The sequence below is a fragment of the Tenrec ecaudatus genome, chromosome 16 (genome assembly GCF_050624435.1).
Source record: "Tenrec ecaudatus isolate mTenEca1 chromosome 16, mTenEca1.hap1, whole genome shotgun sequence".
Taxonomy (NCBI): Eukaryota; Metazoa; Chordata; class Mammalia; order Afrosoricida; family Tenrecidae; genus Tenrec; species Tenrec ecaudatus.
Genome location: NC_134545.1, coordinates 22,801,334 through 22,828,988, shown reverse-complemented (window position 1 = coordinate 22,828,988; position 27,655 = coordinate 22,801,334). Strand labels below are relative to the sequence as shown.

Here is a 27,655-nt window from a genome sequence, read left to right as displayed (position 1 = left end):
AGTTGGCTAAGAGAGTGAGGACTAAGGTTCCTCTTCCCGTTTGTCATTGTCTCCCTCCGTCACGCTGCACACAGGAGGTACAATATAGGTTTGGGTATTAAACCAAAAAGGGGTGGAGAGCCAGTTTGCCCATTTACTAGCTGTACAGGTAATTGATCCTTTGAGTCTCAATGCTTCCATTTATAAAGTGGGGATCATATGCGTCATTGGGAAGGTTGAAGCTGAGCTGCTTGTTAAAATGTGTAGGACAGCTGGTCTTCTTTGCATCTTTTGTCTCCTGTTCTGTGAGGACCCTGGCTCAGAACCCCAGGTAAGGTGTTGCTGATGAGGAAAATAGAAATCACTGTCTTAACCACTGAATATATGCTTGACAATGGGCTGAAGCTCCCCATATGATCTCTCACTTACCTGGTATATTATTACCTTCATTTTGTAAGGGAAGAAACTTACACCAAAAAAGGTCAGATACTTAGTTAAAAGATGCCTTAGCTAATAGGAGAACAAGCAGAATTCCAACCATGTACTGACTGCATAGATGCAGTTCTATCTCTCCACACTACTTGATTGCTGCTGAGTTGCTGGTTGAGGAGTGAGATGCTCTATACGCAATGGTCATGTTCCCCTTCCTGTTTTAGAATAGTAATGAGCAATAGAAATGTTACCCAGAGGTCAGCAGATGTAGCAGGGAATAAAATTTAGGATGAGGTGAGGTTTACACACTTCAGAATAATAGTTTACCAGGAATTATTGCCTCTAGTTCACAAATCAAGAGACAGAGACCCAGGCAGTTCCAAGGGCCTTGCTAACGTCCTAGAACTTGGAGTTGAAGTCTACCTCAGAAGCCAGCTAGTCGAATCCTGCAAATTTGGCAGGTGAGGGAAAATCTCAGGGAGGGCAGTGACTTGCCTAAGGCTTCTTAACTGAAGGACAAGAACCTGAACCCAGGCCTTCTTTACAGTTGGGCCATGTACTTTTCAGGATGAGGACCAGGCTTAAGGCTATGAAGAGCAAAGAGCTCATGGAAGATAGATAGACTGGGCATCTTACAGAGTCTTGCCCCAGAGGCCAAATGGGATTTGGGATCTAGAAGATAGCCTGACAGTTTGACTCACCAACTTGGGTCTGGTCCCAGCCTGAAGCTGGCAGGCTGGCTGCATTCAGCAAGCCTCTGTTAGATCACATCTGATCCCTATGTCAATGTTATGCTCAGAGAGTGCAGGTGAATTGCTCAAGATCACCCAGCACACCAGGGACTGAGCCAGGGATCCGATGGTTGGATATATCACATCAGGAATCAATCTCCTGCTAATTTTACCTTTAGAAGGAATATCAAGAGCTCTTTTCCCCCTCCAGCCTTCATCCTTACTCTCCATGCCCAGGCATCAGTCACCCTCAAACTCTCTTAACCTAACAGGTGTTTTGTATTTTTTAAAATTTATTTTTATTGGATTGGGGGCTCTTACAGCTCTTATCACAATCCATACATATATCCATTTTGTCAAACACATCTTTACATATGTTGTCATCATCTTTTTCAAAACATTTTCTTTCTACTTGAGCCCCTGGTGTCTGCTCTTCATTTTTACCCTCCCTCCCTCATGCCCCCTTGATAATTTAAGATTTTTTTTTCATGTTTTACACCTACTGCTGTCTGATTTCATCGACTTTTCTGCTGTCCATCCCCCTGGGATGGAGGTCATGTGTCGATTATTGTGATCTGTTCCCCCTTACTCCCCTGCCTACATTTACCCTCTTTGGTAGTCACCTAATCTGGTGTCAATTTAAGGATTAAGAGTGTAGGGGTGGAGTTTAGGCTGTCAATCTGGAAACAGCCAATGAGACTTCTGTGTGAGCGCCACCTTCTCCTAAGAATTCTGGGAAATCTGGTACTTCCTCCTTGGAGGCAGAGACCCCTCTCTCTCTGCTACTCCAGGGGAGACATTGCAGAAGCTAAGCCACATGGATGCAACCAGACCTCTGAAGCCAGAGAAGCCACAGAGAGACCCCTGCCAGTGCTGATATATTTCCAATGACACTGGATCCAAATGCTTTTACCCACTGACTTGTGATCATCCTGCATTTGGCTTCATTGCACATGTTTCATGAGTTTGAAGAGGACTTTATAGATTGGTATCTGACATATGACCTAATATCAGACTTATGGTCTTGGACTGGACTGGGTTGGAATGCTTTCTCAAAGTTCAATTCCTTTTTTTATATAAACCTCTTTCTTATATGTATATGTGTGTTTATGAATTTGTTTCTCTAGTCTACCCGGACTAACACACCCTCCTAGTATTGCTGCTCCCTTTATTGGTTCTGAGGGGGTTAATCTTTCTGGATCCCCTGTGTTTTGAGCTCTTATCTGTACCAGTGTACATGTTCTGGTTTACTCAGATTGGTAAGATAGAATTGGGGTCATGGTATTGGGGGTGGAGAGGAAGCATTAAAGAACTAGAGGAAGGTTGTGTGTTTCATCAATGCTATACTGCACCCTGACTGGCTCTTCTCTTCCTTGTGGCCATTCTGATAGGGGGGTATCCAATTGACTACTGATGGGCTTTGGGTCTCCACTCTGATCTCCCACTCAGTCCCATTGATATGCTTGTTGTTTGTTTTGCTTTGGGTCTTCGATGTCTAATACCATGGACACCTTATGATCACACAAGGTGATGTGCTTCTTCCATGTGGGCTTTGTTGCTTCTCAGCTAGATGGCCACTTGTTCATTTTCAAGCCTTTAAGACTCTAGACACTATATCTTTTGATAGCTGGGCACCATCAGCTTTCTTCATCACATTTGCTTATGCATTCATTTTGTCTTCAGCGATCATGTCAGGGAAGGTGACCATCACAGAGTGCTGTGTTATTAGAACAAATTGTTTTTGCATTGAGGGAGTTCTTGAGTGGAGGCTTGAGTTAGTTAGTTTATTGTGCCAACCTGGCTGAGAAACACATGTGGGGTTAATTGAAGGGCAGAGGGATAAATGGCTCAGTGAGCCTCGCCTTTCTAGTTCTCCCGTCTCTGGCTTTCTGATGGTCGGATCAGGGTGCAGCTGCCTTAGCCAGTTTCCTGCTTTAGCTGGTAAGGCTCACTTCCTGCAAAACACACCTGAGGAGAAACCACATGGACCTACCCTGATGCAGCCCTGGGTGCTGGAGCAGCCATGGGGAGACCCCTGCCAGCGTTGAGATGCTTACACATTCACTGACTTGGCTTTCCTCCTGCAGTCAGCATCATTGTGTCTGTTTTGTGAGATGGAAGAGGACTTTGTGGACTGGTGTTGGACATATGGGTTAATGCGTTAATGTTGGACTTGTGGGCTTGGGCAACATTGAATTGGGATGTTTTCTTGATGCACACTTAACCTTTATATAAAACTCTCTCTTATACATGAGATTCTGTGGATTTGTTTCTTTAAAGTACCCAGACTAAGACAAGGCCCAATGTACATCTGATACCATAATACTTTATAAACAAATATATGTACATACTCTACTCACCTGTCATTGTATTTCCTTTTTTTCTGTTTCCTTTTACTTTCCTCCCATCCAACTATCATGTTCGGCCTTCATTTGGATTTCTGTAATTCCTCTCGGCTACATTGCTCTTGATCGAGCCCCACCCCCCCAAGCATACAATGCCCTCCTCACCATCAATATTTATTTATTTATTTATTTTTTATTTTAACAATTTATTGGGGCTGATACAATTCTTTTCACAGTTCATACATATACATACATCAATTGTATAAAGCACATCTGTAGTCTTTGCCCTAATCATTTTTTTCTCTTTTCTTCTTTCTCACCATCAATTTTAGATCACTTATTCTTCCCTTGCCCCTAGGTTTGTTGGATCCCCTCTTTTTCCCCCCATCTCTCCCTCTCCCATGTCCCCCTTGGAACTGTTGGTCCCATTGTTCTCTCCTCTGGATTGTTCATTCCACCCAACTTGTCCAGATAGATGTGCCTAGACAACAATACACACAAAAACAGAGCAGAGCAGGTGTTGTTTTTGACACAACATGGACTCAGCACCTCCAGGAGTTCCTCCCCTATCTTTCCCCAAACAACTCAACCCCATTTCCTCCATCAGACACCTTCCCCACCACTAATGATCAGTCGTCTTCTCTGGCTTCCAGATCTGGGCCAACACCAAGGAAAAGGAGAAGCAATCACAGCAGCTATCGTATCCCCTCACCTTTGTCGGTGCCTCACTATCAGTGGGCCCCTTCACACATGTCATCTCAGCTGTCCTTAGTGTATATGTGAGTTGGCACTATTGTCTATGAGGTTTTGTAGATAAAGAGAAGATCGTGATTGTTAAGTGCTCTCTCCATGGTTCACTATTGGTTGGTAACTAAATTGAGATTCAAATGAGCCATAAGAGACCCTTCCCCAACTTCTACTTCCCTAAAGCTCACAATCCTGCCAGGGAGTTCACTGCATGGCCAGATCGTTGAAGCTAGCTGTTCCACCATGAGGTTTTATGGGTTTCTTTAGGTCAAGAAGCACACTCTGGCCAATGAGAGGTAAGACATAGCACATTTTGGACCTTTCTTAGCTTCAGACTTGCTGGATGAGAGCTGTCCGGATGACAGGAGCAAAGGAGACTCTCGTGGGACTCTCCCAGATGAGTAGTGTTGAGAGAGGCAGACAAGAGGACAATGGCTAATTTCTAGTCATTCTCCAGGAATCAGTACCTTGTATCATCCTGGTTCCTCCCTCTTTCTCTTACCCATATCATCCAAAGGCATTAGTTTAGCAGCTTCAGAGTCACAGAATATTTAATCTTCTACCCACAGCTTTGACTTGGACTCTGGAGCTTCTGACATTTATAATAGGGAGGCTGAAGCTGGCTGATTGCGAACTCACCCATGTGACCATAGGTGGGGTCTGCTTCTTGTTTTCAGGTCTGTCTTTCCTCATCACCTTCATCTTCTCCCATTGTTGGTGTTGCTAGTCAAGTTGGCTCCAAATGCACCGTGAACCCATAAACAATAGAGTGGACCATTGCCTGGTCCTGCATCACCCCAATAATGTTGGCATTGGGCAATATCTCTGATGGTGGTCGATAGGGTGTTCACTGGCTGATTTTCGGAAGTAGATTGCCAGGTCGTTCTTCCGAGTCTGTCTTAGTCTGGAGTCTCTATTGAAACCTGTCTAGCTTGGATGGCCCGGCTGGTATTTGAAATATTGATGGCATAGCTTTCAACATCATAGCAACATGCAAGCCACCCCTGTGAGACGAACTAACAGACATAACTCACAGTCCACAAGCAGGGCTTTCTTCTCTCTCTGGGGGTCTGGTAACAAAATATCTTGTAGTTCCTTGGTTGACACCAGTTTGGGAAGGAGCGAGTACCACTTAAAAGTGTGAGACCAACAATGTCCTGACCAATGAGGAGTGATCCAGCAACTCTGACCAGCTGTGTTGGGGCAGACTGTGCCTCACACGGTGTTCTAGAAGCATCCACTCAGGAAACTAATGAGGAAAAACAATTGTACAAGGGCCTCAGGTAGCTTGGGGATGATCATGGATGGGGATTACTTGCTGATGAAGTACTTTTAAATTATTTTTACTTTATTAAACATTTCTTTTCAAGGGGACAGCATGAATACAGCCCCCCACTACCACACATTATGCAGATGAGTTTCCCACATTTGGGGAAAACACAGGGGTCAGCACACCCGGAGCGCAATGGATAATTCTTGGGAAAACCACTCTGAGATCTTGGACGCTCTCCTGCCAGATAAGTATAATTATTTTTACTTTTATCTCCACATGAACCATTGTCATTGCCCCCTTGCCCCATGTGTGTCCATTCCTGGCATAGTCTTCCTTCGCCCCTCACCTAGTCTTTTGGGCCATGTTCTCTGATCTTCCTCAACCTTACTTCATTTTAGAGGCTAGATGTTTGGAGCACTTCTTCAAAGCACACATCCTAATTGTAACCTTCTAGGTATTTGTCTAGTGTTTGTTGGTGGTCTGCCCTCCCCAGAAGTCCAGATCCATATGTGGTTTTCCACTGGCATGGAAAGCTGCTCTTTCCTTACAGAGATGAATGAATGGATTCTTATTCTGGCTCCTCCCTTGCCACTACCCGTCTCTCTTCTGATAATCCATGTTCTATTGTCTTAAAATCATAAAGATGAAAGGAAGACTTGGTCCCTCCTTTGACGATGTACTTCTAGTTCTCTCCCTGATTAATTTTTTGGGCTTGTCATTCCTACAGACACCAATTTCTGTACCACGCACTTTTGGAACTTGGCACCTGGCGGTTTCCTGTGGGTGGAAACTTCCTGTGGGCATGGACTGTGCTAGGCACAGAGTCAGGAGAAAATACTTCCTGGGATGTGGGAATTACAGGAGCTTTAGGGGAAGGCTGACTTGTTCCTCAAGGGCACCCACAGTGGGGAGCCCCACTTCCAGAGACCTTAGAAAATGAATTCCTGATCAGGGCTTTATTCTCCAGAGTGGGATAAATAATTAACATATTTGACTGCCGACTGAAATATTGGAGGCTTGAGTCGACTAAGAGGCACCTTGGAAGAAAGGCTTGGGATTCTACTTCCAAATCATCAGTCACTGAACACCCCATAGAACATGGCTCTTTTCTGACCACATGGGATTGCCATGAGTTAGGGTGGACTGCACAGATTTCTTGTGGGTTTTTATTTTGTTTGTTTGGTAGACATTTCATGGACCCTAGATATGTCCTTACACAAATTATGTTCCTGGGGATGGGTGTGGGGTGGGTGGGATAGGCAAGACCGATCTCCACTGCCCCCGCCCCGCCAAACCTGGCACAGTTCAATGGAAGCTTCTGTGAAGAGCAAGTGCTGAGAGAGGTAGATGGGAAGCACCCCAGGCCCTGGAGTAAGCCCTAGGAGCAGGTCTGCTCAGCTCTTGGAAGGGCTGGGCTGGGAACGCCGATTACAACCACAAAGTAGATGCTGTTCCACGATTATTTCTTCATGGTGGACAGGGAAGCTCTGAGGCCAGTGTTTACGTAGATCCATGGCCCTCATCACCTGAACAGGGCACCCCACTTCTGAGCAACCACTGTTGGCTCCAGGGCAATCCCTGGGAGCCTCCCCAACCCTCCCTCTCAACTAGACCTGCTATGTCTTTGGTTCCCTGTAGGACTTTGGAAGTCTCTTCTCTTGGCCGTCTCTGCCTTGCTTCCACGTGGGCCAGTCGAGGCTTAAGCTAAAGTCAGGGTGTGATAAGCTCCTCAGTATTATCCCTCCTTCCTGCCTCAAAATCAAATCAAACCAAACCAAACCAAGCCAAGACAAACCAAACTAACCCCAACCCCAACCCAACCCAAACCAAACCCCAACCCAACCCAAACCAAATCAGAGAACCAAACCAAGCCAAGCCAAGCCAAACCAAACCCAACTAAAACCGAAACCAAACCAAGCCAAACCCCAACCCAAACCCCAACCTAAACCAAACTAAAATCAAAACCAAATCAAGCCAAGCCAAGCCAAGCCAAACCAAAACCAAACCAAAACTGAAACGAAAAATGAAAATCAAACCAAACCCATACCAAACCAAACCAAGCCAAACCCAAGTCAAATTCACTGCTATCAGGTTGATTCTGACTCATAGTGACCCTCTAAAGAGTTTCAGAGGCTGTAAATCTTTATGGGAACATATAACCTCTTTTTTCCCCCTGGGGAACAGGTTTGAACCCCCACCTTGTGGTGAATAGTCCAACACTTACCTGAGAGAAGGGCCTCAAATGACCTTCCTTGGAAGTAGGTGAGACCCAGGATAAGAAAATGGTCCCCTAGGTACCCTTGTCCCAGCCTCAGCGCCTCCTTACTCACAGAGGGGCCATGAGTGGCTTCTGGTTTCTGGCTGTAAAATGAGGGTGTGTGACCATGCCTGTGACCAACCGATTGCAATTGTGCTGAACTGTTTGCAGCGATATCTAGCAATGTCCTCACCTTCCCAGTGTTATTCCGGGAGAGGGCAAACTTTGCGGACTCCTGGGACCAGCCACTCCAGGGTCGCACACCTATTTCACTTATAGCTAAGAGGGAAGAGCAGGCAAGTGACACACAGCCCCTGAGCCCCGCCCCAGGCAACAGGGTCCCAGATGGAAGCGATTCTTATCTGCCTGAGGAGTGGCCTCCTGGTGGGTCTAATGCAGGCCAGTGGGTGCCAGTGAGCACAGGGAGCCTTTGTGCCAGGCCGGCACCACCCCCTGGCCAGCCCCTCCCTGCTCTGGGCCAGCCCTTACCTGCGGGCGTCTCAGCCGCCGGTAGCTCAGGTCATTTAGCTCGGCTGGTGCCACCGACAGGTTCACTGTTCCCGGATCACCGACAGCGCCACACAGTGCAGCCGGGGACTCCTCGTGGCTACGGCTTCGTTGCCCCAACGGGGGCACGTCGCAGGTCTCCTCCCTCGGGAGCTGATCATTAACTAAGGCAAAGGCCATATAAAGAGCCAGTGGCCGGGACGGACTGACTGAGTCGCCGCCATGGACAGCAGCACCTGGAGCCCCGCGGTCACCACTGTCGCCCCAACTCTCGCGCCCCATGAGCGCATCCGCAATGCAGCCGACATCTCCGTCATTGTCATTTACTTCGTGGTGGTGATGGTTGTCGGGCTCTGGGTATGTGGGTCTCGGGGACTGTGGGCAGAGGGGCAGGGGCAGAGGGAGGTGGGGGCTGTGGGTTTAATTGTAGGGTCGAAGGAAAGGAGACGGAAAGTGCATGAGGGAAGGTAAGAGAGTGCATGCAGCGCAGGGGACCCAATGAGGGCGCAAAGTAAGAGAGGTGGCCTGGAGCGCCTAGGGCAGGCAGGAGCGCCTAGGGCAGGCAGGAGTGAGCGACCAGCCCCTGGAGCAGCGGTTCTCAACCTGTGGGTCGCGACCGCTTTGGGGAATCAAACGACCCTTTCCCAGGGGTCACCTGAGTCATAGCAGTAGCAGAACGACAGTGATGAAGTTTCAACAAAAATAATTTATGGTTGGGGTCACCGCCACATGAACTGTATTAAAGGGTCGATGAGAACCACTGCCCTAGAGAATAGGTGGAGCAGCCAATGTGCCTCTCTAGCCCAGTGGCACAGAAAGAATGCAGGATGGAGGGACAGGCAGACTCAGATGGCCCACTGCCCCCTCCTCCAAAGACTGGCCCCTAGGCCTGGTGCCTGGGGTTTCCGGAGCTAGGGCAGCTGGAGTGTGGACAGCAGGGCCAAAAAGCAAGGAGGAGGAGGAGGAGGAGGCTGATCTGGCACCGGGAGAGGGAAGTGATTCTCCGGGACACAGGAGACACACAAACCTGAGAAACTTGTTCTCAGAGCCATAAGTTGGGGATTTCACGGTGACAGAGTGGGGCACACCCTGTCACCAGAAAAGGAGAGGATCTAATAATGTGCCAATATTCCCACCACTTTCGAGAGCTGTCCTGGAGGCTCACTGGCCCCAGGATGGAGGAATGCCATAGTGCCAGCAGGTGGCTGTGCTGAACTCTTTTGCCTTAGAGGAGCGAGGGTGGGCAAAGGATCCTTCGGTGACCATGACATTTTTTTTTTTTTGTCAGAGGTACAAAGGAAAAGTTGTTGTTGGTTTGTTTTTTTTTTAAAATAGTGTATGTGTGTAAGGATCTCAGGTGGCCTAGTGGTTTCTATGCCGGGCTTCTCCCGGCAAGGTCAGCAGTTTGAACCCACCAACAGCTCCCACAGAGACTAAAGGTCTTGAAAATCCTGTGCAGAACCACGATGAGTCAGAATGGATTAGCTGGGGTTGGTTTTGCTTCCGTGTATATGTGGTGCCTTGACTTCTTAGAAAAGGAATTATAGGAACCAGTTGGGAAGGAAAGTTTCAAGAAATGTGGAGTCAGAGTGGGTAACTCTTCCTCCATACACCCTGCTTTCCAGACACAGTGGAAAATGCTCAGCGAGGAGCCAGAATACTCAACTTCTTGTACTGGCTTTAACATGGTTTGAGTCACGTAACTCGGGATAACCTCCTCTAGCCTCAGTTTACTTAAACGTCAAACAGAATCCTATCAGTTCTGATGACTTCCAGTGGTTGTCGGGGTGGGGGGATGTACAGAGATGAATCTGTAAGCTCTTACTGAATAGAGTCCTATTGTCATTTGACTAGGTAGGAGTTAGGCCCTGAATTGTTTTTGTTCTGGGTCACAGTGGTCAGCTCAGTAGTCTTCACAGAAACCCATGAGACTGGGAGAGTAGGCAGCCAATTGTCCTTTTACAGAAGAGGACATTAAATCATGATGTAGTTGTGATTTGTCTCTGGAATTCAGGAGTCTTGGCTCTGGTTTTCCATGTGCGCTGCCCCTTTGTCTGATCCCTCCCCACCACCATATCAATTTATAAATGCTGGAGCCAAGAGTCATATTCATTATTTGCTGTTTCTGAGACAATTACCATGAACTGTTCTTTCGACGTGTCTCATCTCAGCCCTACAAGTGCTGATGACTGTGTGTTCACTCTTTGGCTATCTGTTCATCGGTATCACTTGCCCCATTAAATGCTACTTAATGACCCTGTTAGCATCTGTCCATGTTTAATCTTCCCACATTAGTCGGTACCTCCGAACCCTGATTACTCAACATGCGGAATTTCTTCCAGTTAACATCCTCTTTCTGTTATCGAGGCACCAAGAGTGGCTGGGTTAGGGATGGCCATCCTGGCCTCTGTATTGTCTCTGGGTTGAGCAAGACAGGAGAGTCCAGGCCCTGTGTACTCCCTTGACTAAGGAAAAAGACTCACAGCCAGTGTCTCATCTATTACTGTATTTGGGCTTGGGCGTATAACTTCCTCAGTGCCTACGTCCATGTGTCTCCTGGCCCCCTCCCCTGCCTCTGGCACCTAATTCTGTTTGTTTTCTTTTGGAGACTGGGCATCCTTTGAAACAGTATTTTTTGACTTTATTCTTTCTGGAAGATTTTATTAAGATATCCTTTAATGCTTTATACAAGGTTTATCAAACCTTAGCCCATGGACAAAATCTGGCCTGTTCATGTGTAATGTACAGTCGAGAATTGTTTGCATACTTCTAAAAGAACAAACAAAGCGAGAAGAATGCATGGCAGAGTCTGTATGTATTCCACAAAACTTTCGTTGTTTACTATCTGGCCTTTACAGAAAAATTGTACAGTACATTTTTAGTAATTTGAACCATTGTTGTTAGGTGTCATTGAGTTGGTTCCAACTCATAATGACTTTATGTACAACAGAGTAAAATACCACGTGGCCCTGCACTACAATTGTTCTTATATTTGAGCCCATTGTTGAGGGCCTTCCTCTTTTTCACTGACTCTCTCTTTTTTGAACCATGGTATCATGGAATGCTGTGATTGGAAGGGAGCCCAGTGTTCTCTTTGTACAGATCAGAATCATAGAGGATGGCCAGAAATCCATCAGATAAATTGATGGCACAGCTGGAATTAGAACCAGGCCCTGTTATGAAAAAGGAGCCCCTCTGTTTGCAAGTCTACTCTGCACACATTGGGTAGGCATGAGTTGGAACCAACTGAAACGAGTAACAGTACTCCTCCCAAAGATCCTCTTTCTGAGAACATTTTCTTTGTGGACCCTGTGCATTGATGAGACTGGCACTGAATTCTTTCTTTCCTAACATTTTCAGGAATCCAAGGTCTAAGTTGAACTGAGTTCAACCTTGTGCATCTTAGCTTTCCTCTTGAGTCCTTCCAGTAGAATCTCTCGCTGGAGACACTGCTTCCATTTGTGGCTAGCTTTGACAGTAAGACATTTCTTCCTAAAGATCTCTGGTCTAGGGTTCCCAGCTGACTCAGTTCGGTTTAGCCACCGACTGAGAATTCACATTTCTACCCCATATGCAGAATCTGTTTAAACAAGATACCCAGTGGCTTCTTAGTCTACCTAGGGATTTATATGAATGAACGGATTTGAAGCCATCTCTTGGTCATGCATAGTGTAGATCATGCTGAGCATGTTTGTCTATTTTATGTTCTGGAAGACAGCTGGCCACACCAGAATCCTCTTTCTATGGCCCCAACAGCCCCAGGTTCTACTTAAAAAAAATCATTTTATTGGGGCCTCTTACAGTTCTTATCACAATCCATCCATCCATTTTGTCAAGCACATCTGTGCATATATTGCCATCATCATTTTCAAAACATTTTCTTTCTACTTAAGCCCTTGGTAGCAGCTCCTCGTTTTTTTTGGCCCCTCCCTCCTCCACCCTTCCTCCCTCATGAACCCTTGACAATTTATAAGTTATTATTTTTTCATGTCTTACACTGACCGCTTTCTCCCTTCACCCACTTTTCTGTTGTTCACCTCCCTGAGGTTGGGGGTTGGTTATACGTTATCTTTGTCATCGGTTCCCCCTTTCTCTTTCCCCACCTTCCCGCTACCCTCCTAGTATTGCTACTATCGTTATTGGTCCTGAGGGGTTTATCTGTCCTTGATTCCCTGTGTTGCAAGCTCTTATCTGTACCAGTGTACAACCTCTGGTCTAGTCAGATTTGTAAGGTAGAATTGGAGTCATGATAGTTGGGGGCGGGGGGGGGGGAAAGAAGCATTAACAAAGTAGAGGAAAATTGTATTTGTCGGTGCTATACTGCATCCTGACTGGCTCGTCTCCTCCTTGTGACCATTCTATGAGGGTATGTCCAGTTGTCTACAGATGGGCTTTGGGTCCCCACTCCGCCCTCTCCCTTATTCACATCAATATGATTTTTTTGTTCTGGGTCCTTGATGCCTGATCCCGTTGACACTTCATGATCACGCATTCTGGTGTGCTTCTTCCACGTAGGTTTTGTTGCTTCTCAGCTAGATGGCCACTTGTTTATCTTCAAGCCTTTAAGACTCCAGACACTATCTCTTTTGATAGCCGCAGCCCAGGTTCTTAAACCCTTCCTTATCTGAACAGAGGTCTGAAGTTTCTCCGTTTCACTTATCCTTCCAGATAATTTTATTACCGTAAAGAAGGAAAACCAAACAAACCGACCACCAAGGTGGATTAATAAGTATGCTTCTTTTGAGGGTTCAAAAACCAGCAGCCACTCAGTGGGAACAAGACAGGACTTTGTAGTCCTGGGAAGAGTGATATTCTCAGAAACCCACCGGGGCAGTTTTACCCTGTCCTGTGGAATTGCTCTGAGTCAGAATTGACTTGACGAGAGTGAGTTGAAGGTGACAGGCTTGCAATTGTGCGTTCTTTCCCCTCTAAGTTGTTGGGTTGACAGACCAATCTAATTCCATGGCTTACAAAGTGGGGTCCCGGAGCCTTGAAATGTTCCTATGTGTGTTCCTTGCTCTCCATGCCGACTCGGCTATTTGTAGAGACAAGAAGGAGGAGGTAAAGTCTCTGGGTTGCAGTGCCTGACTCCAGGAAAAGAGCGTTTATTTTCATTCACACTGACACCATAGGTGACAAAGCAGACCTCTGCTTCATAGGATTGTCAAGAGCTGATTTTTAGAAATAGATGGCCAAGCACGTCTTTGGAGGAATCTCTGGGTAGAGTCGAACCTCCAGCCTCTCAGCTAACTGTAGGGAGTGCTAACTGCTCGCAACACTAGGTACTTCTGGAGGCACCTAGTAAATACTGCCAAGTGCCGCTCATAGAATGACTGTTTGCCAAGAGCCTGCCTGATGACTGCTGCTCGTTTTGAAAATGGGCTTTCAGGTTGGGTACAGAGGATGAGTGGAGACTTAGGGTACTGAGGAACCCAGTCATTCAACATTGTGCTCAATATATACCACGCACAAAGCATCATATTAAACATTATAGAGGATGGAAAATTTCTGATTGGGTAACATAAAGTTCAATGATTATAAGGGCCATGAAAAACAATTTAGGCTCAGTTTTCTAGGTATTCAGAGGAGGGAGAGATTACTTGTCTTTAGGGAGGGAAGGGTGCCATCAGACAGAAGAATTCTTCTCTCTGTGTGTGGGGGTGTCAGGTAGGGCTCCCTGGGAAGGCTGGTATGTGAGAGCCTTTGAGGATGAGTTAGGTGTCCTGGTGTTGGGCTGCTGACCACAAGGTAGGCAGTTCAAAATTATCAGTTGCTCTTTGGAGCAAAGAGGAGGCTGTCTGTTCCCATAAAGATTTATGTCTGAAACCCTATGATTTCAGTCTTGGAAACCCCGTGGAGCAGTTTTCCTCTGCCCTAAAGGGTCATCAGGAGTCTAAGTCTACTTAAGGATAGTGAGTGTGTGTGAGTGTGGAAAAGTAGATGAGGTCTGGATTGCCAAGATGAGATATAGGCTAGATCAGAAGGAAGAGAGGGTCTGATATAGTATACACTGTTCACCTTTTATACATCTTTAGTATATTTTAGTCTTCCACTTTCACATTCTACTTTTAAGCTTTTCATTTATGAGATCAACTAAGCAATGTTTGGGGTTGGGCTCCTTCAGAATGACCTTTTCCTTGCCAGTTGCCAAAGCTTGGGCCTTTGGACCTTCTGGTTACATTCCCAGCTACCTCCTCTGCTCTTGACATCTGTTTGTCCTCTTGCCGTTCCCATTGTATTAGGCTGGGTTGACTAGAGAAACAAAGCCAGTGCAAGAATGAGCTTTCTATCAAGAAGTAATTATATGTAAAAAAAAAACACAAACAAAAACATTCCAGCCCAGTCCAACTCAAGTCCATAAGTTCGATGCTAGTTCATAAGTCCCTCTTTTGACTCATGCAGCAACATGCAATGATGCAGATTGCAGGAAGATCACAGGCTAGTGGGTGCAAAGTTTCATGGATCCAAGGTTGGTGAAAACATGATAGGACTCCAGCAGCTCTCAGGGTCAGTAACAGAGAGGGGGCAGGGGGAGGCTCCTAGGAAACTCCTTACAAGAAGGCCATGATCACAAGGAGGCTGTGACCTGGTTGACAGGTTCATTACCACCCCTACACTTTCAAGTTGACATAAATTTATCGAAACACCACACTCACTGTGGGGGATCTCACGAGTCTATCTGGTAAGAGAGAGGACCCTGCCAGGGGTCCAGTCTGAGCCTCGGTCTACCTGGCCCCCCCCTAGTACATAATGCTTGCTCACGATTATTTGGATTCAAGAATGGCAATGCTCCCTCAGGAGGTCAATATATGATCACAATATATGAGCACCTAGCAACATGCTATCTGTAGCAACTGTGTTTGATGAACGAATGGTGAGTTTCTGAGTACCTGACACGTCACCCTGAAAGATTACTTCCTCTGAGCCAGAGATGCTCTTAGGCTCAGTCATCACCTTTGGGAATACAGACACCTCTGATAGGGCTAAGTCATTATCAACCATGAAAACCGTCTGGAAGATTATGTAACTCTAGTTGGGAGGAGGCTGTTAACAGAGATAGAGATAGAGATAGAGATAGAGAGATAGAGAGAGAGAGAGAGAGAGAGAGAGAAGACACCAGGGGCAGAGATACTGTCTATATTTTGTGCTGGAGCTCTGAGTCTGCTCCTGAGCTAGACCAGAAGTAGAATAAAAGCTCACCAGGCCACCTTCTTTTAAAAAATTTTTTTTAAATGAATTAATATTATTCTTGTTGAGTTGTTTTATTTTCCTCACATTTTATTAGGGGCTCATACAACTCTTATCACAATCCATACATCAATTGTATAAACCACATCCGTACATTCTTTGCCCTCATCATTTTCAAAGCATTTGCTCTCCACTTAAGCCCTTTGCATCAGGTCAGGCTTCTAAGGTAGCCTGAAACTAAACCTCCTGTGACTTCCCACTGCCTACAGCCTACACCCTATACGGTCTCGCAGGATATTTGAGGCCCCGTGATCTACCCCACATTTCACCACTCTTCCCATTCATACGCCTCGCCCAGTTTCCCTTGATGACATCTCATGTACTCCTTCCCTCACTAATCCTGGTTGCGGTTGTGCGGTTATTGTTTCTGCTGTTTATCTTTCCCTGACTAATGCAGCTCATTTTTTTTCAAGAGTTGCTGAAATGCTGCTCTTCTCTGAAGCCTTTCCTGCCACCCTCTCCTTCCTCTCTGTTCCCCTCAGTTGTCACCATAGAGTGAAGCGTCTAAGACTCTCCTACTTAGATCCTCAGAGAGAACAATTTGAGTTGAGTTTGAATATCCGGTCCTTTATGTGGTATTTAGCACTAACTCTTACATTCTTAGAATATTTTTCTTTCTTTTTCTGGTAATAGAGCTTTTGAGATATCATCCATATATCATATGGTTGCTTTTAAAAAATATGCAGGTTTGGGTGGGAGAGTGGGGGAGGAAGAGGGATAAAAAAGAGGAGCTAATACCAAGAGCTCAAGTAGAAAGAAAATGTTTTGGAAATGATGATGGCAACATATGTACAAATATGGTTGATACAATTGATGTGTGGCATGTTGTAAGAGCTGTAAGAGCCCCCAGTAAAATGATTTTAAAAATATGTTAGTTCATTAGGTACCCTGCGTATGTGTGCAGGCAGGGCATAGAATGTTACATTTTCTAATGTTTAACAGACCAGAATACTCAGTCCAGTGAGATTAAGTGACTTGCTGGTTGCAGAGCAAGGACTTGGACTTGGACGAGGGCAAACTACTTAAATGTTTTGAGCCTCTGTGTCCTTAGATGTCAAACGTAGGCTCCTGCCTCCTTCATCTGAGTACATTGAGGAGCTGGAGATTGGGAATGTGGAGGTGTCCGAGAAAGTCTAGTGGGTAAGCGAAAGCATGGGCGTGTGGGCAGGTATGTCCTGTTGGCTGGCAAAGACGCCTTGTTTTAGTTTCTTACTAAACTCTCATCCTCTTCCCCCTCAGGCTATGTTTTCCACGAATCGTGGGACTGTTGGAGGCTTCTTTCTGGCAGGCCGGAGTATGGTGTGGTGGCCGGTAAGCGTTCTTTGAAATATTGTTTGCTTAAGTATAATGTTCTTTTTAGAAACCCGCACCCCCCCACACCCTTTTTCCATTGACATTAAGTGGCACAGATTCCTTCTCCCGTCTTAGATGCCCGCCAGTGAGCCTCTTGATCATCATGTTTCCTGGCCACCTCTAATCGTCTGTGGTAAGGAAATTGTCTTTAAATAAACAATGCTTTGAATCCTTTCAGGAATAAACAGAAGAAAAAGGTTACACAAGGCAGTCACGGTGGAGAAGCCGAGAGTGTGTAGACTCAGGTGATCCTGGGCAAATCTGAGACTCAGATGATCCTGGGCAAATCTGAGACTCAGGTGATCCTGGGCAAATCTGAGAGGTGATCCTGGGCAAATCTGAGACTCAGGTGATCCTGGGAAAATCTGAGACTCAGGTGATCCTGGGCAAATCTGGCTCTGCTTCTACTTCTGTGTCTGTGCAGTGAGGGTGGTGGCTGTCGTCTTCCAGCGTTCTGATGAGGAATTACTGGGTGGGACAAATGGGTAAGCTCTTGGCTACTGGCTGAAAGGCTGGTGATTCAAACCCACCCAGGGGGACCTTGGAAGGCACAGTTCACAATCTGCTTCCCTAAGATCACAGCCTTAACCCCCCACCCCCACCCCCGGAGCAGTTCCACTCTGTGTGCATGGGGTCACCGTGAGTCCATGACCACCAACACCAACAATGACAACAGGGATCTTAGGAGAAGTGGAGATAACACATGTGGGGGAAAAATCAACACATGTATTTATGTCATTTATTTGGGCTCTGTAAAGTTTCCTTTATTGTGCTTTAAAAAAAACCCATTTTATGGGGGACTCATACAGCTCTTATCACAATCCATCCATCCATCCATCCATCCATCCATCCATCCATCCATCCATCCATCCATCCATCCATTGTGTCAAGCACATTTGTACATTTGCCGCCATCATCATTTTCAAAACATGTTCTTTCTACTTGAGCCCTTGGTATCAGCTCCTCATTTCCCCCCTCCCTCTCACCTCCCTCCCTCATGAACCCTTGATAATTTATAAATCATTATTGTTTGGTCATGTCTTAAAATCCAATCCTTTGCCTGGCTTTTAAACCCCACGAAGGAGGGACCTTCTCTGTCCATCCAATGCAGTGCCGCAGACACAGGAAAATAACCCATTTTTGTGGAGTTGAGTTTGACTGAGGGAGACCCGACTGGGCGTCAGAGTAGAACTGGGCCCCTAGAGCTTCCAGCCTCTAACCGTTTGCCCCCTTGGGAGACTCTCCCTGAATAGATGGACAAGAAGTCCTCTACGGTTTCTAGTTACAATTTTCCTTGGGATGAGTTTCTCTAATTGTTTGGTGCACTTTGTGTTTTGTAGATGTAAGAGCTATTTTTCCCTTGCTTCTTGTATGTAGCTGGACACTTTCCCAGTCAAAGACTGGGTCTTTCTGAAAATTAGACCCTGAACTCTTTTGTACATCGACAGGTTTTGCCAAATGAGTAGAAAGAGAGCCCCAGATTGGGAAAAAAATTTCAACACCTCAACTTGAAAATGTCCACACAAAAAAAATCCGCTTTTTTTTTTTAATGGTGAGAGGACATGAACAGACACTACACCAAAGATGACCTTCAGGCAGCCAGTGAACACATGAAGAAATGCCCACCTTCATTAGCCACTTGAGGGATGCAAATCAGAACAACAAAAAGCTATTATCTCACCCCAGCATTAAAAGCAAAGTTCTAAAATACAGAAAAAAACAAATGCTGGGGAAAATGTAGGGAGACTAGAACACTCACACGCCTTACGCCATTGGTAAAGCTGTAAAATGGCATGAACACTGTGCAAAATGATATGGCACTTTCTCAAAAATTTGGAAATGGAAATACCATACGACCCAGAAATCCTGTAAATCCCCTTGAGAAGTAAGATCTGTGTGGATTGACACAGTGGTGTCACCATGTGACTCAGAGAGAAGGGACTGCGAGGTTCCTGTAGCCGCAGGTTCTCTTTCCTTTTGCTCTATGCCCAATAGCACACCCAATAATGATAATGGTGATAACAAATAAAAAAGAAATAAGATCAGTGGCACCAATAGATATCCATGTAGACCCAGGCTCACTGCAGCAAGAGTCACTGTAGCTACCAGACAGGAACAACCCAAATGCCCATCAGTGGAATAATGGAGAAATAACACACGAACAAATAATAGTACATACAACAGAATGCTCGATGTTAAAGAATAACGGATCTGAAAAACAACAGCTACCACGAAAAAAACCAACCAAATCCCTGTTGACCATGGGTGAACCTGGAGAATGCTGTGCTGAGTTAAATTAGTCAATCACAAAAAGATCAATATTGTAGGAGACCAATTGCTTAAAGACAGTTATGAAAAGATTTTCAGACGAAAAGAAACGTTCTTTGATGGTCACCAGGGATCGGGGAGGAAGGTAGGATACTGACTAGAGGGTAGGCGTATGCTAACTTGGGTGAAGGGGAAACCAATAGATAATAAGAAAGAAGTCATAAAAAAATAAAAAGATGGAGCCAGGGAAGTAGACGCAGGGATAAAGAAGCAAGTGGAATCTATGTGGGTGGGAGAGTGAGAGCATTCCCATGAACTGGTTTGATCGAGGATAATTGTACATGGATATTTACCGTTGCTGCAAGTCTATCCACGAGTGTGGGGGAAGATACAGGGGGCAGAGTTATGAAAATTTGCTTGAAATAAGCAAACACCTAGCTCAGTGGTTCTCAACCTTCCTAATGCCGCCAACCTTTAATACAGTTCCTCATGTTGTGGTGACGCCATGTGTGGGCATATCTGCATGTGGGCAGATGCACCTGGAGACGGAGAAAGGAGAGGTGTCTCAGTTCCTAAGACCATTGGGAATATTGTCCTAGGTGATCCCTGTGAAAGGGTCATTTGACCCCCAAAGGGGTCTTGACCCACAGGTTGAGAACCACTGACCTAGAGAGATCTGAGTCTCTGGGTGGTCCACAAAGGCAACGCTCTCTATCTTTAATTTGGTGAGTGAGTGGGGTCTTCAAAGCTCGTGTGCAGCCAGGGAAAATGCCACCACTGTTTTCTCTTTGTCTGGAGGAAAGGAAGAGTAATGAACATAGAAAGGCACATGGAAACACTTAGTCCAGCACGATCATCAGTTCCCACAACCAGAAGAACTGGATGGTGTTCCAAATACTGTGAAAGGGATCATATGAGATGATAGATACAATGGGTGAAAAAATATAGAACAAATCTCAAAATCACAGAAAAGCAAGGCTGTTGGATAGAGATTGATGCAACCACTGAGAAGATGGCCCATAGTCACCCTTCAGGTCTAAAAATGAACTTCAATTTTCAGCTGAATGCTATCTATCTATCTATCTATTTATCTATCTATCTATCTATCTATCTATCTATCTATCTATCTATCTATCACACTAACGAGGAATGTACACCTTAGAATAACAAACATTTTATATTAAAAGTGCAGACTTTATCCAAAGAAAAGGTACAGAAGAGTTAGGGAAGCAGGAGAAATAGAAAAGGAGGGTGTGGGATAATCAAAATTCCATTGTGGGATTACAATCAATGACATGAAACAAAATGTGTCTGAATTGAAGAGCAACTCACATACTCTGGAAACCTTCACCGAGTTCACACTGAAAAGTGAAGGGGCCAAAAAAGATCACCACTAACAGCTCAGTGATCTTTTTTAACTCGATTCTGACTGAAACAACTGGTTGACTAACTTGGCAGGTTAGGCAATTCCTTGAATTTAAAGTACAGGTAGTACTGGTTGGCAAAAGATAGGGTAATGAAGCATAGTCGCAGAGAAGGGAGGGACACATGAGTTGGCTGGAGGAAGAAAAGCAAGAAAGTAGGCTATCACCATCGTGGTAAATGTAGCACAGAGAGAAATTGGGTTATGTTCTACAACTGCCTTTTAACCAGCTATTTTAGGATGGATTTTAATAACTAGCATTTTCATAATTGCTTGGGTTATCCAGGCAGTCATTTCTGTTTGATTCTTAAGGTGAACAAGAACGCTAGACCGGTGCTGACTTTTGTGGAGTCCCCTCCTGGGGGTCTCTTCTGACCTCTCGTGTGTAAATGCATACACACTTCCTTCTTGTTCCATGCCAAGGCCTGCTGGCGCATCCCTGAAAGTTGATATGGACGAGGCAGCTCTGAGCTCAACAGTCAAGATAAGACTGTGTAGTCCCTGTGAAGTGGTACAATCCAACATGGTAGCCACTCATCTCACTGGCTTTGACAATAGAATAAAACGAAAAATTCACTTTCTCAGTTGCGTTAGCCAAGTTCCAAGTGTTTGATAGCCACCCATGGTTAGTGGCCTCCATATCAGACAGCACAGATCTAGAACATGTCCATCATTGTAGGAAATGATGCTGGACAATGCCACCCTACAGATGTCAGTGCCACGCCTGGTATGAAATGCCATTGGACTTGAGACTTCCTGAATTAAAGAGCGGAACTGGACCTTGCAGCTGACATGGACTATTGTGAAAGAAGTATGTTGCTCGGCTCCAACAAGGGCTTGAGCTCTCCTTCCGCAAGCCTCTGAAATGCTACCTGGCTTCAGTCTGCATCCAGTCTCCTTCCTTCCTAGTTCTGATAAGCCATTCTATTTTCAGACGGTTCCCCCCCCCCTTCTATTGCCTATGTAGTCAAGATTAAATTACATCCCCTCATGTGAAATTTTCTAGGACTGATTTATAGATGATCAAGATAAAGAGAGCAAAATTATTCACAACTAGACCGATAAGCAACATCTGATGTGCGAGGTTGATTTGGCGATGGAAAGAAGGCAAAGGTAGAAACAGTTTCAAGGGTTTATTTCAGAGCTGCCAGGAGGGAAGGGAGAGCAGAGAAAAGGGACGGGAGCATCCTGAGCGCCTGGGTGAGGAGCACGGCCCTCCAATTGGGGCCCCACAAAGTCACACTGTCCAGGTGAGAGGTGGAGAGTTTTATAGCCTGGGTCCTGGGGGGAGAGAGAAGCTGGGGGATTTTTCACTGCAACTTTATTATCTGCAGGTCTGAAGCTAAGCAGCAGCCTTCAAAATTATCTGTAACAGTTAGTCTTCTGCACCTGGGCCTGAAGGCCACCCCAGGGAGGGTGGGGGCAGGGTGGGAGGAAAGGGAGTCTGGCCTCCCGTAGCATCCTTGGTGTGTTTTTACCAGCTCTATCCCCTCGTCCTCCTGCCCTGCTTACTCCTGTTTCTGCCTGACATGACGAACTGAGAAAAGATGGAAGTGGTCTAGGATTTCATTTGACTGGGATCCACAACCAATACCCATGAAGGCAGCAGTTAAGAAATCAAACAGAAAATTGGCTGCAAATTACCTCTTTGAAGTGGTATTAAGGTGAGCCGAATCTAAGTCATAGCATTTCTAGTAACCTCATAAGCACGCAAAAGCTGAACAGTGAATAAGAAAGACTGAAAAATAAAAGGTTGCCTTTGAATTAACAAAAAAATTATGGGGGTGGGGTTTACAGCTCTTATAATATTCCATACATGAATTGTATCAAGCACATTTACCACATATGTCACCATCATCATGTCCTAAACATTTACTTTGTAGTGGAGTCCTTGGTATCAGCTCCTCTTTTTTCCCTTACTGCCCCCCCTGACTCCTTGTGACACCTTAATAAATTATAAATTATTATTGTTTTCCTATCTTACGCCGACCACTGTCTCCCTTCACCTACATTTCTGCTGATCATCCCCCAAGTGGGGGAGGGTTGTGTGTCGATCATTGCAATTGATCTCCCTTCTTATCCTCCTCCCCCCAGCTTCCCCTTACCCTCCTGATATCAGTACTTCCATTTCTGTTCCTGGGCGATTTATTGGACCTAGATTCCGTGTGTCATGAGCTCTTATCTGTTCCAGTGTACATGCTCCCGTCCTGCCAAAACTGAAAGGCAGGCCTGGGGTTATGATATTTGGGGCTGAGGAAGCCTTAAAGAGCTAGGTACTATCCTGTGCTCTGGCTGACTCATCCCTCCCTTGTGACTCTACTGTGAGGGGATGTCCTATTGTCTACAGATGGGTTTTGGGCCTCTGCTCTGAACCCCCTTGTTCTCAGCAATATGGTTTTTTGTTTGTTTGTTTTGGGTCTTCTGGTGCCATTACCTGATTCTGTTGACATCTCATGATCACACTGGCTGGTGTACTTTTTTTATGTGGGCTTGTTGCTTCTCTTCTAGATGGCCACTTGGTTAGCTTTAAACTTTTAAGACCCTAGATGCTGTATCTTTTGATAGCTGGGCACCATCAGCTTTCTTCATCACAATTGCTTATGCACTCTCTTTGTCTTCAGTGATCTTGTGTCGGGAGGGTGACATCCCGACATCACAGACATCACAGACATCCAGGCTGTTAGAACAAGGTGTTCTTGTATTGAGGGAGGGCTTGAGCAGATGTCAAAGTCCACCCACTTCCTCAATGTATTGCCATATAAATATAGGTACATGGGCCAATACTTCTATTTGAATGAATTAATATGTTTACACAAGTGCACAAATATGTTTATAACTCTGTCCATTGCTTTCCTTTCTAAGTCTTTCCTCTGTTTCCTTTTACCTTACTCCTGCTCCATACTTGGCCTTCTTCTGCTTCTTTGTAATTCCTCTCAGCTAGATTGTTGTTGCTCTAACACCACCGGGATCGCTGTCCTCCTTGTTGTTTCTTTTAATTCCCCAGTTGTTCCCCTGTCTATGGCATTGTTTGCTCACCACTTCTTTTCCCCACCTCTTCCCCACAAGTCCCTCAGGAACCGTCGGTTCTGTGGCTTTCTTCCTGGGCTTGCTTCCCATGCCGATCTTACACAGGTAGGCAAAACAACAATAACAGAGACAAAACAAAGAAACATAAAATTGCATAAAAAGAGAAAAAAACTAGCAAGACAAAACCTCCCAAATGAAAAGCATGCATAATTCCAGGTGGTCTGTCCACTGACCTTATGACAATCTCCCCAGCTGTCCTAGGGGGTTCCAGGAACTGCCCTAGCCTGAAGTCTCCTCAGAGTCTTTGTGACTTTGCTTTGCTCCTGTTGCTGATCTGCTATGTTCCTTTTGGGTTCATCCCACTGTGAGGGTGGTCAGACCTGACTCACTCCCTGCCATGTGTCCCCAGTATTGTCCTCTGTCACAGTATGCTCCAGGGAGGGGACATCGTGGCTTGAGCTATTGACAGCCCTACAGTCCTCTCTGTGCCTTAGCAGCTCCTTGCAGGGTCGTCATCCTCAGGGCTTGATGTGTCAGGATGGGGTCTAGTCTCTCTCTTTCTTTTTCCTCTTTGGTTTGCTTCTGTACGGGCATGGCAGGATGACCCCTCTCCCCAACCTGTAGGTTTAGCATTGTCCTCTGAAGCGCATATCATATATACTCGAGTATAAGCTGACCCGGATATCAGCAGAGGCGCCTAATTTTACCACAAAACTGCATAAAAATGTATGGAAAAACTCGGCTTATCCATGAGTATATACGGTACTTTTAGGCAGATGGGGCCAGTTTGGCTCTGATTGGGGCCGATCCTGTAGACCTCTCTGTTCATGAGGTGCTCCATGTGGTTATGTTGCCTTCAAGGTTTGGTGTGCCATGGTGGGGGGGTCTGCACTCCCATATCTGTGGAGACATAAACAACACCCCCACCCCTCGGGTGGGTTAGTGCCCGACTCCCCTAGTGCCATCATCTCCCTATTTTATTTGTTTATTTACCCCCCCACCCCTTCCCCGTCTTTGTTTTGGAATGACATGAACATCCTTGGCTTTGGCCTGTCCCCCACTCGATTGCCTGCACCGCCACCCGCACTGTGCGCCCTGAGTGGCTTTTCTTCTATCCCTACTGTGCGGCTTCCGGTTACCTCCAGAGACTCATGTTGTGCTTGTCCTTTTGTGATTGGAGGCCTTTGAATTTTGGTGTTGGTGAAGAATATTAAATATACCATAGACTTCCAGAAATGGAAGACATACAGGTGGAATGCTCCTTAGAAGACCGGGTGGTGAGATCTGTCTCATGTTATTTTGGACATGTTATCCAGAGACGTCAGTCACTGGTCATCAAAAAGGAGGAGACCCTTAACGAGATGGACTGACACAGGAACTGCAGCAATGGACTCAACCCTAGCTAAAATGATGAGGATGCAGTGTTTTATTGTGTTGTACCTTAGGTTGCTATAAGTTGATATCAATTCATTGGTATCTAACAACAACATATGTAGTAGAAAATATGCTATGTGGACATTTTTACATGTATAAATCAGGCACATTAACTATTTTCATCATGTTTTGCATCCATCAGTTGTGTCCATGTCCATATTTTCCATCACTCTTATTAGAAGCTCAGTGCACCCTTCTCCTGCCTTGAAAACGAGTCCCCCTTTGTCTTCTACTGGCCCTGACAACCAAAAAACTTTAGGCTCCAGGCCTTTGTCTGCTTTAGATGTCTTATGTAAATGAGGATCATACAATATTTATCCTTTTGTGGCTGACATATTTCATTCAGCACAATGTTTTGAGGTTCACCCACATTGTAGCATGCATCATTTTTTTCTCTTATGACAGAGTAAAACGCCGTTGTGTGTATTTGCCTCATTTTGCTTACGTATAAGAAGGGCGGACTTAAGCTGAGCCTAGACTTGTATGCCTAAGGCAGCGGGCAGCGACTGAGGAGGAAATGAGGAAGGGATCATAAGGTCAAGTCCCCAAACAAGTCAGGGGAGGGGCCTGTTGGGCAGCACTCCCGGGGCCTAGGGGGGTCCTAAAGAAGCCGGAATGGCCAGTGAGAGGTGAGCTTCAAGAAAAAGAGACCTCTTTTCTGAAAAGAAAAAAAAAACCAATGAAGTTGAGAGAGGAGAGAAAAATAGTTTGGGATAGTAGTGAGGGACACTTTGGGCTAAAATACAAGGATCAAGGATGCGTTACAAGAAGAGTCAGTTTACACAGGGCCCCAGGAGCCAGAGTCATGCTTGGGGCAAGCCCAGCAAACTGAGTAACACAAACCCATTGAAACTCCTTACGTAATTGCAGCCTGGTTGGTGACCCGAGATTTCCTTTTTCTGTGGCACCGTGAGCTAACACCTGTCAGTGTGCTGTGTTGCACAGATTATGTGGGAGGATGTGGGAGATTTGAATGCAGGAAGGCAAGGAAGCTCTGGGGCTGGGCTTTGAGGGGAAAATTCCCTACGTCTTGGCTAATGCCTGTTAAGATTACTCAGAGAGGTAGGGCCCTGGGAACACAGCCCAGTGGAAAACTAATATTTTGAAGGAGAGCTTAGCCCCACCTTCTTGGACCATTAACTGGCTCCCTGGGAACAGCTCAGTACAACTGACTGAACCAACCCCTTGTCAAGGGCCTGTAGCTCAGAAGTAAGTATTCCAAAGGTTGGAAAGTGGGAACCTGACAAAGAGTCAAAGGATTTGGTTTGTCCCAGCCCTGTGAAATAGAGTAAATGATTAATGTCTTAGAGGAGCCTGGGTGGTGTGGTGGATTGCACGTTGGGCTGCTAACTGTAAGGTCAGCAGTTTGAAACCACCAGCTGCTCTGTGGGAGAAAGATGAGGTTTTCCATAGACTCTGGTCCACAGCTACAGTTCATGGGCAGTTCTACCTTGTACTATAGGGTCGCGGAATCAGATCGACTTGACGGCAGTGAGGTGTTTTGTGTTTTTTTGTTTGAGTCTTGGAGAATCTTCTCCATCATGTGAGATTGGAATCTCACAGGCCCTTCCAGGACTGAGATGCCAAGATTTTTCTGACCCAGAGGAGGGAAGGGGCACAGAAAAAAATGGATGTGGGCATGCCAGTGCATCATCAGAGAGCGCCTCTCACCGATGGGCTCGTTGGGCATTTCTCAACAGTCACTGATCCTTCCGTCCTTTACTGGTACAAGATCCTCAGAGAAAAGTTTCTCACAGTGGTTTAGGAAAAGAGTTGGCAAACACTTTCTGTAGAGGGCTGCTCAACTTGTCATTGTATTGAGAAAGCAGTCATAGCCAATATATCAATGGGCGTTTCTGTGTTCCAATAAAGTTTTATTTACCAAAGCAGGCAGTGGGCCAGATTTGGCTCGCAGGTCCTACTTTTCTGACCTAGTGTATTTGGAGCTGGGCTTTTGAGTAAAATTGCTTGGATTGGATCCAGGCTCTGTCTCTTATTAGCTGCATGACCCTTGATAAGCTACTGCACTTGAGCTTGGGAGGACCCAAGCACAGTGTTCTGGCACACAGCAGACTCTCAAGCTTAGCTCTGGACCTTTAAAAACTGGAAGCTTCTGGTGTCGTGGGTCACAGGTTGCGCTACTAACAGCATAGTCAGCAGTGTGAACCCACCAACTGCCCCGTGGGAGAAAGATGAGCCTTTCTGCTCCCATAAAGATTTACAGCTTTCGAACACCACAAGGGCAGTTCTACTTTGTCCTCTAGAGTTTCTATGAGTCAGAATTGGCTCAATGGCAGTGAGTTTGGCTTTTGGGGTCTTGAAGAGTTGTTATTTTATTTACTTGATTGAATCCTCAATGCTAATTACAGCTTAGGTGAGGGTTAATTATCCCCACAGGTTGCTCAAGTTCGTATAAGATAATGGCAGAGTTAGGATTGCCTCTTAGTCTGGGTTGCCTAGAGAAACAAATTCATAGACACTCATGTGTGTATAAGAAGGAGCTTTTTATCAAAGAGTAATTGTATATTAAGAAAACATCCCAGCCCAGTCCAGATAAAGTCCATAAGTCTGACATTAGCCCATATGTCTGATACCAGTTTATAAATTCCTCTTCAGACTCACACAAAACAT

At 45.6% G+C, this 27,655-nt stretch overlaps 1 protein-coding gene and 1 non-coding gene across 5 annotated transcripts in view; one reads left to right on the top strand and one right to left on the bottom strand.

The window, feature by feature from the left end:
• Positions 1-5,601: 5,601 nt before the first annotated feature.
• LOC142429931 (U1 spliceosomal RNA) lies at positions 5,602-5,759 on the bottom strand. The gene has a single exon (XR_012780446.1). It is a non-coding gene; the product is annotated as a U1 spliceosomal RNA (small nuclear RNA).
• Positions 5,760-8,493: 2,734 nt separating this feature from the next.
• Positions 8,494-27,655, top strand: part of SLC5A1 (solute carrier family 5 member 1) — a 65,327-nt gene continuing 46,165 nt past the window's right edge. For all 4 annotated transcript variants that reach the window (XM_075533887.1, XM_075533890.1, XM_075533889.1 and 1 more), the window contains exons 1-2: positions 8,494-8,628; positions 16,759-16,830. In XM_075533887.1, coding sequence (XP_075390002.1) covers positions 8,494-8,628; positions 16,759-16,830 — 207 coding nt within the window. The remainder of the gene's footprint in view (positions 8,629-16,758; positions 16,831-27,655) is intronic.